The sequence below is a fragment of the Hyposmocoma kahamanoa genome, unplaced genomic scaffold, assembly GCF_003589595.1.
Source record: "Hyposmocoma kahamanoa isolate Upper Pololo Valley unplaced genomic scaffold, ASM358959v1 78, whole genome shotgun sequence".
NCBI classification, from domain to species: Eukaryota; Metazoa; Arthropoda; class Insecta; order Lepidoptera; family Cosmopterigidae; genus Hyposmocoma; species Hyposmocoma kahamanoa.
Genome location: NW_020653945.1, coordinates 13,955,184 through 13,967,630, shown reverse-complemented (window position 1 = coordinate 13,967,630; position 12,447 = coordinate 13,955,184). Strand labels below are relative to the sequence as shown.

Sequence of the window (12,447 nt, the reverse complement as noted above, 5' to 3'; positions counted from 1 at the left end):
ATTCTTTTTTATGATACCGAGTGATGGGACGAACAAATCCTGCGCCTGGTGGTAAGCGACACGCTTATCCGTAACAGTTCCAGAGTCACGGCGCCCGTCACAATGAGACATAATCCTAAACCCTATATATAATATAAAGGATAAAGGAGTTAATCCTTAAAATTAAAAACCGGAACTCAGTAATGCTCATGTTACTGCTTGGCGGCAGAAATAGGTACGATGGCAGTACTTCCCTGGATGAACTCTTCCACAAGGAGCTCTACTGCTATAATATATACAGTGTTGCAGTTAACTAATAGTAAGTGACAGTATTTTTGAGGTATACGTCGACTTCCTATTATTGCCATGTATCTAAATATACATATTTGAGTGAAACATATTTTGCATTTGTATCACGTTATTCTATAAGTTTTTTAGTGTTTATTCGATTAACTTTTGTTGTATTTAACCTAAATTACACTATAGTAACGGAGGTTGTATCTACTACTGGCTGCAGTTTTCCTCATCAACCTCGAGTACAATCGTGGCGCAGACCGTCAATTGTCACCCTCCAATAAAAAGTCACGACTCCACTGAGTCACAACTCAGCATTTTGATACGAAATTCTGAATTTTGTTTCGAACGTATTTGTTCTTTCATTTTTCTTATAGGCATTTTGAACGTTCGTTACTTTTTGTTCATTAAGTTTTCGAATTACTTTTTCGGTTAATTTGTATCATAGGTCAAACCTATGATATATATATATATGATGATACAAATTAACCGAAAAAGTATTTTTTCTATAATATGGTTCCTTCTCTTTTCTGCGCTCAAATAAACATAGCCGCCTTTTTGATATGTTGTCGCACTCACCTTATCATAGATCAATAAATACGACTCGCGAATCGCGACCCCGTCGATACGCTCCCTCGTGACGTCATAGCTGAGTATTGATTTTCTACTGCTCGTATTCTAAAAGATATGTGTTCCTGGTGTCTAAGTATGCCGAGGAAAGCGTCCACTTGCGGAAAACTTGAGAAGCCGCTGGAAAATCTTAAAGTTGTGCTCCTTCTGTGTTAAGAATGTTTACGAAAATTCATTGAAAGAAAATAGTGTTAAAGTTTTTCTGTTCCTATAGAGAGCCACGAAACCGTCTACTTGTTGCAGTAGTTTGTATTTACAAGGGGGTCTGTTTCTATGACGGTAATGTTTATTACGGAAGTATCCCTAACTAGTAAATTACTAGCAGTGTAACCGCACAGGCATCGTCAATTGAGCACGGCTCATTCAGATTCCGCCCACGGGGCCTCCCGCCGCCGTCGTTGTCCCGCTGCACTCTCTACATTCTATCCCTCCGATTAATCCGCACAACATCTCCGCGCGCGTATGCTCGCCTAGTACGCCCGGTTCACTTTATCCGAAACTTTTATCCATTTATATCCGGATTTATCCTTGCGCTTAATCCAAATATGATTCTCAGCTTCTTGCTACTTTATCTCAGTTCTGAATCAGTTAGCGGTTACGGTTACATGAATAGTTACAACAGACCGTATGTGGAGAACCACAAGTACTGTGATGATCTATCGCCGTACTTTGGTGATATCAATTTGGATCAGATAGCTGGTGTCTGGTACGGTGTGGAGAAGATACACCATGCTAAAGGAGAGTACAGGATTGAATATTCGAAGGAGTGCTTTTACGTCGACATCAAAGAACTTTATATTCAGGTTAGTTTCTTTGTTTTTATTAATACATAGTATACGTTGGGTCACACCTACTAGTCTTTACTGATAATCGTACATACCTTGTGGTATTTACCTGGAGTTCAAATTTGCAGTTTTAAAAAGATTTTAAAAAGTATCCCCGAGGGTACGCTTGTATATAGTTTAAAATCAAGGAAGTACTTTGAACTTATCACATATCCATTGTTATAAGTCAGGGAAGTGCCCCAGAGTGAAGTGAAATTCCGCTGCTCTGATACTCATAGAACAGGGAATTCTCTAGTCTGGCACATTATTATTATTTTATTTCAGATATCTACTTTAGACTTTCGCCGCTTCCATGCCCAAAATTATTAATTTTGAATTAAAATTGTTGTTATTATTAATATTACAGTTACTACTAAGATACAGAGAAACTTTGTCCCTGAAACCACAACTTTCTATTGTAAATTTAAAAAGTCTTGCTGCCTAGTGTGAAAATTAAATTCTAAATATTTCTCAAATTTTGATACTACATAAAGTAACCACATTGATTTCTTAGGTGTCATATTCAGCGGTGTCAAGATACGTTGATTTGCTTGAAACAATATTTAAATTGGCTCGAGTGAAATCAGTTCCCTGCTTTCGTTTTGCCTGTTGAATACTTTTTGCGGGTGACCCAAATTAATTGCCCGTAAGTTTCATTATATTAAAGAAAAAAAAGACAAATAGACGGTCTTACCCTAGTTTTTTTTATGATAAGCGATAGAATAAATAAGTCGTGCACCTGGTAGTAAGGGATACGCCTGTACATAACAGCTGCATTGCCAATCAGAGCTTTTCATCGCAAAGATCTAAGGGGCATTGCCATTGCGCCTTCACCCTGAGACATAAGTTGATAAGTCCCTTGTGCCTGTAACCAGCACCCTTCCTTTCAGAAGCGGAACGAAATAATACTTACATTACTGCTTGACGACAGAAATAGGCAGTACTTCCCTGGACGAACTCTTTCACTGGGAGCTCTACGTTACTAACTACTCACTAAATTATTTGGTGAAACATAAGGTTAATAACTAAGTACCACGTAAAATCCTTCATAGTCAATTGTAGTGGTCTGATTGAGTTTATCAAGTGGCCTAATTATGATTATCCTTAGTCGTTCCCGTAGACGGGAAGGGGATATGAGGTCGGTTTAATTAACACGAAAGATCTGTTTCCAGCATAATATAACAAGACACAACTATGAGCAAGACAGTCACTAATTAAGCGAGTCACCTTACACGCCCATGTAAAAAATAGATTAATTTCCAAAATGTTTGCTATATTTATTTTATATTAAGTATCATGATGTTATACTGACAATAATAAAGATTTGTTATTATCATACTACCATGACATTCACACATTTTTTTGTGAAAATACTTCACTAAGGTCGAAAAATACAAAGACAAATTCACAAACAAAAATTTCTTCCATTTGGTTGGACTCGAACCAGCGTCTGTTGCCTAACCGTGGCTACATACTCAATTTTAAGTTGTATTGAGACTTGTATTTTCTGCATTTTTTCCCGCATCGCATTTAGAGTTGAGCAGACACTAATTTTTTCTAATGTTTGTTGTTTCAGCCTACTCCACCCCCGCTCTACGGCTATGATGAACGATATCTCGCCAATAATAACTACAATAACAATCCATCATATATGCTAACAACAAGCCCTTATGTGAACAGAAACTTCGGTCTCGAAGAGCCCCACAGAATACGTCACTTCATATTAGAATGGCACGAAGGTCTATGGAAAGATGACTACCATATAAAAGTCAACACGTCGCGTAAAGGATTTTGGCCTACAGATGTACCGTACGGATGTGAGTAGTCACCTTCTCTTACTTGACTCTACTACGGCAAAGTACTTTCGTGGCTGTACGGCTACCATGCTGCTGGTCTACCACGCAGATGTCCCGGGGTCGATTCCTGGACCGGGAGAAATATTTGTATCACATACAGTCATTTCTCTCGTGAGTTTGGTAGTAATATCTGGTTGTCAATGTGTTTGTCTATGGCACCCGCGACTCAGGGTTTCTCTGGTGCGGAGATATGAGTGTCTGCGTTATTTATTTATTTATATTGTTGTCAATGTTGAACTTTTGTACAGTTTTTTTCTCTCTCCGAGAAACATACTGATATAGAGATAGTACTTACAGTTTATTTACAATGACTAATTCGATAAGGAGAAAAGTGTTCCTTTTATATTTTAAAGATTAAAAGCGTGGTAACCTACGAAATATTTGTATTTAAGGTAAATGTCCCAGTAGTTGACGCTTTTAGACGGAAAATCACGTGTTTTGCCAAAAAAGTACTTAATTATCAGTCATACTCACTACCTAGTTATGTCAACATATTAAACGGTTTGTCATTTATCTTCTAGGAACTATAAAATTTAAAATAATCATAGCATTAATAAAATATTCCAGATTTCCGCAACCGCTATAATTGTACCAGTCTATGACAGACAAAATTTTTAATGTCCCAATGGTTGATTATGGTAAAATGAGATCAGTGTACTGGTATTTGACCCTGTCAATGTCCTAACATTAGTTAAGATTTCATAGTTATTTAATTGCGTCATTACTTTTATAACAATAAATTAAAGAGGAACAAAAGCCAAATTCAAGCAAGATGCTTTTATTAAAATTAATAAGTACTTTACAATAAGATTCATAACAAAACAACACTAAAATGAAACATAAATATCACACGATCATAAGATATTTATTATAGTTTTAAATAACATTAGTAAATATTTTCATCTTGCAGCGATAACAATCCCTTTAGACACTTCATCTTCCGAATAATGTAACACGCTTGGTGGCATTTGCTCATTGCGCAATATCTTCAGGTACCAATAGTTGACACTAGTTACGTCCTAGTATTTGACATCTCAGTATACGATTGTCAAACATTGGGAAATTCCCTTAGAGGATGGAAAAAAATAAAGAATAAGTAATTATAATTATAAGTAATTATAAGTTTCATTGTTGCTAACACTTATGGATCCTAGTTATCTAAATAAATGAATTTGAATTTGAATTTGAAAAGAAATTCCCTATAGAAAAACAGCCTTTGACACTCATGTCACTATATGTTTCTATATATAGTTATGTAGCTTGAGTAAGCTACATAACTATATATAGAAACTTGTCACTAACGGAGTAATCCAAACCTTCGTTCTTCGTCCTTACCAAACGGTCGAAATTAGTTTAAAAAAATATTCAATTGTACGATTGCTCGACATGGGTGTCAACTACTACTAAGCGTTGAAAATTTTGCACCAGTATTTGATATGCCTCTAAAATAAAATATAAACGATCGAACATCAATAAATACACACAAAATAAATTATTTGTACAGTTAACTAATAGTTTTAATAAACACAGATAACAGATAATTAACAAAATTCCGACTAATAAATGCACTCAAACAACTTAAAATCTTAACGATTTTTGGAATAACACCAACGCGCTTTTAACTCGGATCACCTGTTCGCAGAAATTATAAAAAAAGAAGTGGCAGCGTTACTCATCACTTGCTCGTACCATTTATTACGTTACGTGGTCAGAGCGGCAATCTGTTATCTGTTCATTACTATTTATTTATATTTATTTATATCGATGTAATATTATATTTTTTATTAATTCACTAACTTGAATAATATTGAAGATTTATTTAAAAAATTAAAAGCACTTAAAATGTTATATTTCCTTAACCTTCCTTATTTGTTATACCTTTAAATAAGATAACCAAAGTATTTGAAATTGCGTGTCCACGATAATAATTATTAGCTAGGTAATGATAATTTTGCCGATAAAATATTACGTAGTGAATATACCTATTCACTACGTAATATTTTATCGGCAATACAAATTCAAAATTCGAAGACCCTTCTCTAGCTCTCGAAGTTATGGCGTCTTATTATATTGATATAATAAATCTGTATTATACAGGTTGTATATTTGAAAGTGAGACATATTCATATATGTCATAGTAAATCATGTTACAACTTAACATAGACTAAAATAAAATTAGGATATGGGATAGAACAATAAATAAATCAACAAATGTGCTTTGAAGTGTACCTAGGAATAAACCGATTCCCTTTACGCTTGATTTCGAGTGCAATAGGAATACTACCAAGCGAGAGCCGAGTGAGACAGCAACAATAACAATGATTTCACATTTACGTTTTAGCTTATGTTAAATATTTTTTACTTGAACTATCATCGAAATGTTTTACGTACTAAAAAAGGTCAGTTTATGATTTAGTAACCAGTTATCATTTTATAAGAATTGAGGTTTTTGGCGTAATGATTGATTTTTTAGTTATTTACAGTTTATTTACACTGACGTGGTGCGGAGCAAGTGTTCAAAATGTCCATCGTTTTCCACAATGCATAGTCTAGCACGGCATAATGAATTTTGTTTTAAATTGTACAACACAAACACATTTTGTCTCACAGTATAAATGCTGAGATAATCCTCTCACGCAACACTTCGATACTGTTCACGTCCTCCGCGTAAACTCCGATTTGGGAACATTTCAATGGCTTGCCTCTCACTATCACCACTTATTGCGTAAAGTTGCACCATCTCAGTCAATTCGACGTTAGAATAAATATCCATTTTGCGGCGATCGGGCGAGCGGAAGTACAAATAATTTACGTGTCTTCGTTAGATCAAGGTTGCGTGTGCACTGTCCGAAGTTGCAAACAGCAATTTCGCGTATGCGCCCGCACCTCCACCCCCAACCTGTGCTTTGTTTTTCGCCACCGTGCTGCCACCCGTCGCGGCATCGGGGCAATAATAGTGATGTGCATAGATTTCGATAACTAATGTTGTTCTCAAGTAGTAGTCGATAAAAAAAATTAAATAAATACTTTTGTAAAGTTTAAGTTCATTAGTTTATTATTTCTTTGGATTCAGAATCAGGAATATAACGCACTCTATAAGTATGTCCCACTTCCAAATATACTGCCTGTATATCTGCATTAAAAAAAACAATAACTGAATGAATCGCAGACATAAGTTTTTTTACTTACTTCGTTTCATCTTTCAAAAAACGAAAGAAATCATCTCTTTATCCCGTTTAGATGAATATTAATAGCCGTATATAGCACAATTCACGACCATTATAAATAGCAACGTAAAATGATGTTATATATTAACGTACAAATTTCGTAATGAACAAATGAAAACTATATTCAAACATCAAACCCGTCTTAGAGCGAAAACGGCTCACCGTCAGCCTTGTTCTCTTTCAGTCAATGTGACCGTCAATGTGCGGGGCATGGTGCGGTATATAAAGCTAGGGAGGGGCGAAGAGTGTCCGTTCTCATTACTTATTTGTTTTCTGGTCATACTTTTACCTTACGCCTAACTCAAGTTCTCGATTCCTTTGTTATTTTTGCGATTTGCGATGTGTGGTTCGATGACAGCTGCAAACCGTTATTCAAAAACCTAAATATATTGCCTTCGCCAAGCATGTACACATCGATGCATGTACATTGGGGATCATATACAGAAATATTTGTATGGCCTACATTTATTTGTCTCGTGAGTTTGGGTGTAATTTGTAATTGTCTATTTGTGTGTCCATGGCACCCGCGACACTGGGTTTCCCTAGTGAATAGTGAAAAATTATTTATATCTGTATATTTGTCGACTCTCATCCTCAATATTTTAAAACACAATATGGTTGCTATAAGAAATGTAGGCCATGTAAGTATTTCTCGCGGGCCCGGGAATCGAATTCGGGACCTCTGCGTGGCAGTCCAGTATGGTAACCGTTCGGTCACGGAGGCAGTTGTACGGAGACAACGCTCAACGGACTCTTGGTGTCGACATTGGAGTGTGATCTGCTTGCGAGGCGATGAGTGGCTGTGTGTTATGAATGCTTGAGATTCTATGAAATCATGGACACTGGGGAATCGAGTGTGTTATTATAATATATTTTCATTTTTCCTTTCCTATTGTTATTTCTTAATTAGCTTAGTTTCACAGTGCATTAGTTCTTAAACTATAATACTGTGTAAATATATTTACAACAAATAAATACAATAATTATAACTTTATTATAAATAAACCGACTGCAAGTTTGTGGAATCTTCTATTTGCCAAGATACGGGGAAAGGGGGTGAATTTGGCACCCTTAGAGTTGGAATATTTTCTTCAAATTTAAATGGGACCACTACCAAGAATCATTGAAATCGGTTCACAAATGTCGGAGTAATCGCGTAACATACAAAAAAATACAGTCTAATTGAGAACTTTCTCCTTTTTTTGAAGTCGGTTAGAAAGTAGATTAAACTATTAAACTTATGGTTTGAATAAATGTTGAAAAATGAATTACGAATAAAAATCATACCTGCCTCTTTAATTTCGTTGCAGCTGTGGACAAAATGTACAGATTCTTCGGCGGCGTGATACAAGTACTCAAAATGGGACACAATCACTTAGTACTAAATTTTTGCATGAGGTTACCACACTCTCAACTCTATAGCGTGATCCTCTCCCGCCATGAGCACCAGTTGACGGCTGAAGACCTGGCTAGCATTCACAATATATTCACCTTGAAGCATCTCTCTACTTCGTCTATGAAGAGAGTGTGCGACAACTCAGCTAATGGCGCTGAAGTGTCGGGTTTCTTGATTTTGGTGGTTGGTTTCTTAGTTTGGAGATCTCAAGTTTGAGGTTAGCGAACCAACTTTTTATGTAGAGTTTTATTGCTGACTTAACTGTACTCGTTTATAATATTTATTGTAAGGTTATAAGTTAACAAGTCCCATGTGCCTGTACTAGCACCTTTCCCTATTTTTGTTTAGGCGAAGTTAAGTTCGTCTTATATATCTCAGCTTAACTTACATTGTATCCTCATTAGGGTTGATGTCCGTGAAAAATATAAACTCTACAGAAAAGTTGGTAAAATCGTAAAGTCTGAGTATTATTTTGTAGTCAGTAACTCGGAACAGACTTTTTAAAGTTAATATAAGTTTATAGAAAAGTTAGTATAAGGTATAGAAATATATTCTTTGATTTTTTTTTATATGCATTCTCTGTTTTGATGTATGTATTTTGTAGTTTTTGTAACAAAAAACGAATTAAATTATTTTTAAAACCATTAATAATTTTTGTTTACTATTTAATTAATCTCCCTTAAATTAGGTACATCTGACGAGTATGAGTATAACAATTTATACATATTCTAAAATGATATTATGTAAATTTGAAAGTATTGTAATAATAATAAGCTGTTGAAGTACGGAGTCGTCTATTTCGTACAAGTAAGGTATTTATATAATTCTTTATTGTCCAAAGAAAAGACACATAAAACACACGTTACAAAGTACTTACTAATTTACTTTAAAAGCAAAGGCAAATAACTGCCTCCGTGGCCGAACGGTTACCATGCCGGACTGCCACACAGAGGTCCCAGGTTCGATTCCCGGGCCGGGAGAAATGTTTGTATGGCTTACATTTATTTCTCTCGTGAGTTTGGGTGTAATTTGTGGTTGTCTATGTGTGTGTCCATGGCACCCGCGACACAGGGTTTCCCTAGTGCGGGGCTATGTTGAGTGTGCGCGTTATTTAAAAAAAAATTTATTTAAAGGGAATTAATATGTTGAGCTCTGTTCTTAGGGTCCACAAATTTCATATCAGGTATAGCGAATACGTTGAGTATTTCAAATTCGATCAAAATGCCCTTTGACCTTCGCAAGCAAGATATTCCAAAGTCATCACCAAAGGTCGACGGGACGTCGACATTGCTTCAACTGCACCGTTGTTGCGCCACTCATTACCTGTATGAACCAATTTACTAATTGTCGCAACTAGCTTCATCCATTTCAATCTCTAGGTGATCTCATTTGTTTTTCGCGCGTTGGTCTCACTCGCGTCCTTTGTTAAAATTAGCAGATATGTGGTCTTCATTTGTTATTTTTTCTTTTTTTGACGTGGTATACAGTCTCTGCGGTTCGAGTATTCGCTGGTCACATAATGTGCATATGGAAGACGTGTATGGGATGTGGTATGGGGTGGGTTATGCTCAGCATTCTTTGGACATGTCAGATCGACCTTTAGAAATTGGCTGCGTTACTCTATACATTACAGATGCGACTGTTGCCAATAATGAGTGGTTGGATTGGACCGTAAGTAGTTTCCTTTTTAACTTATGTTTACTTTTGATTATGTAATTTGCTTTATTATTTAAATTAGTGTTTTTGAGTTTGTTTCTATTTTACTGATTGATATTTAAAATGAGTAATAGAGTAGTATAATTGAAAGTTGCTGTAATTTTTTATTACACGTCAGCAGTGTTTAGTTACGCAAATTTTATATTAAAATTTTAGTATAAACCAAAAACGATTTATTAGTAAATAAATTACTCTACTTACAATCGTAATGCTCTCGCGAGGACACTGAAACAATGTTATCATTCGTTTTCAGTGCGTAACTTAAAATAAAATAATGCGATAATTAGTGAATACCAATCACATTCTACGAAGTCGACTCGGCAACATCCGTTTACAATCGGAGATCACTAGCTTAAAATTTTTGATTTTTTTGGCAGGAAATAATTAAAGCCTGAAATTTTTACAATAGTATATAAAAAATCATCGTCTATCTCTTTAATAGGGATGACCCTGTACCATTTTCAAAACGCGAATCATGCTGTACATTGTTTGATTTACCAGTTGGTAATCAGAATAAGAGACTATTGTTATTCACAGGGCAATTCACAAGTGTGGTTCATTAAAGTTGTAATTTCAAATTTCACTTGCCCAAGTTTATTTCTGTTTTCTTTCAAGTTATTTACAAACTAGTCAGCATATTGCCGAAATTCTGGTTGGATTTTCAATTTAGTGTATTATTATAATACCTACGTAAAGACGGATATTATATATTAAATCTGGTGTATCATTATAATTGAATAAACTAGATAAATGACAGTTACGCTACCATGTGTTACGAACGGTAGGATTGGGCATTTCAATTATTTTGATTTCTTACAGTTCCCACGCCGATATTACACTGATCGCAACTGGAAGTTGCACAAAAGTAATCCTTTGTCTGACATAGTTATGTCAAGCCAGGACCTTGACATCCCCATGCATAATAGATTTAAGCGAGACTACGAAGAGCGACGAGTTAAAGTATGTATATTATATTATCAAGTGACTTTTTGGTAGCATTTTTTTTAATTTTTCCCAGGTCGGAAATCTGTTCCAAGCAAATTATTTGAATGAAGCGTTGGTAACGTTGAGAAACAATGGTAAATGACTTTGGGCGTCGTTGTTCTGGGTTCATAGCTAATCTATAAAGTTTATCAAGAACTATGTATAGTATTGGTGGAAAGTGTTTTTGAATTGCTTTCTTTTTTGACATACTTTTAAAATGAATTTGTTGAGTCAATACCAACTGAACTGACTATTTAATGAAAAATCAGTATTTAATATAAAAAACATTTAGGAAATGTATTTATTTACCGGATCTTATTCCCATTTACTAGGTCTCCATGGACTCTGGCTGGCAGAGTCAGCCGTGACCATGTAAAACCAGGACCTGTAAAAGTTTGTTTGAAAAAACGCCACTTAGATTCGAAAAACTAGGTTCGTTTACTATATGTAACAATCACGAAAACCTTACAAACGATATAAAAATATTTACTCAGGTGGTGTGGGATGAAGATGGACAATCTATGGAGAGAGCTTATCTGTACTCAGTAGAGGATCCAGGCTTGTGGACTGCAGAGAAGCAGTGGCGGCCAATGGAGAAGGTCATGAAACAGAAAGGAGTAGGTGTGTATCGTACTCATCACCAATACATCGAAACGACGAAAGGAGAGCGGTTTCCGGTCATAGATAAAAACACAAACATTAATTAGTGTCGCCCTGATTACTAAGATTGAAACTTCAAAGTCAAGTAGTTAAATGCCAAATGTATGGTAATATGTACCAATCCATTTATTAAAATCTTCTTTAATGGACAAACATATTCGTTATAAAAAATGTAATTAAAAATTTATTGTTATAATTAAGTTTGTTGAATGTTAGGATATTTCACTACAACGATATTAATTTTTTTTGTGTAATTACTCCACTAGTTTGTTATAATTACTAATTTACTGTATACTTATTTGATATTTTTTGCAACTAAGTAACTTTGTAACGTGACATCGCTGTCTATTCCAAACAAAGTAAATAATGATTAATGCAAAGATGTATTTGTTTTGGGGAATTCTCACAACATTAAAAATCAAAGTTTCAAATTGTTACATTTTTATTATCTTTGACCTAGCCTTTATTTACTAAAGGCCTAGAAATGTCCTAGTTTTTTTTTTAAATAACTGTTATTGTTACTCGTATAACTTTCCAGACATATGGTACCCCGACGAACCGCCGTTCCACCCTGACGTCGTCAGAGTTCTCAAAGTCACTCCTGTGATGCTGATTATTAATAGATGTTCGGAAGTAGGAGCAAGCGGAGTGGTTAGTTTGGTTCTCAGAAGGTCACCAGAGAGAATGGAGAAATCAGAATGGTACGAAATTCATAGAGAGTTCTATAACTTTGAGCTGCCCTCTGTACAACGATACGCAACAGTTTGTGCTGCCTGTATTGTAAAGAGTGTTTTAGTTTATGTTATATTTACTGTCTTGTTGTCGAGATATTTGTATTAATTTTTGAGTAAATGTTTATATAGTAAATAAATATTTTTTTA

At 35.2% G+C, this 12,447-nt stretch overlaps 2 protein-coding genes across 2 annotated transcripts; both read left to right on the top strand.

Moving 5' to 3' along the window:
* Positions 1-1,271: 1,271 nt before the first annotated feature.
* On the top strand, positions 1,272-8,792 carry LOC113233167. The gene is made up of 3 exons (XM_026468183.1): positions 1,272-1,706; positions 3,304-3,544; positions 8,121-8,792. The coding sequence occupies exons 1-3, from the start codon at positions 1,449-1,451 to the stop codon at positions 8,420-8,422; spliced, it is 801 nt and encodes a 266-aa protein (XP_026323968.1). The 5' UTR covers positions 1,272-1,448; the 3' UTR covers positions 8,423-8,792.
* Positions 8,793-9,511: 719 nt separating this feature from the next.
* LOC113233363 lies at positions 9,512-12,447 on the top strand. Its single transcript, XM_026468479.1, has 4 exons — positions 9,512-9,877; positions 10,742-10,882; positions 11,401-11,527; positions 12,105-12,447. The coding sequence occupies exons 1-4, from the start codon at positions 9,647-9,649 to the stop codon at positions 12,404-12,406; spliced, it is 801 nt and encodes a 266-aa protein (XP_026324264.1). The 5' UTR covers positions 9,512-9,646; the 3' UTR covers positions 12,407-12,447.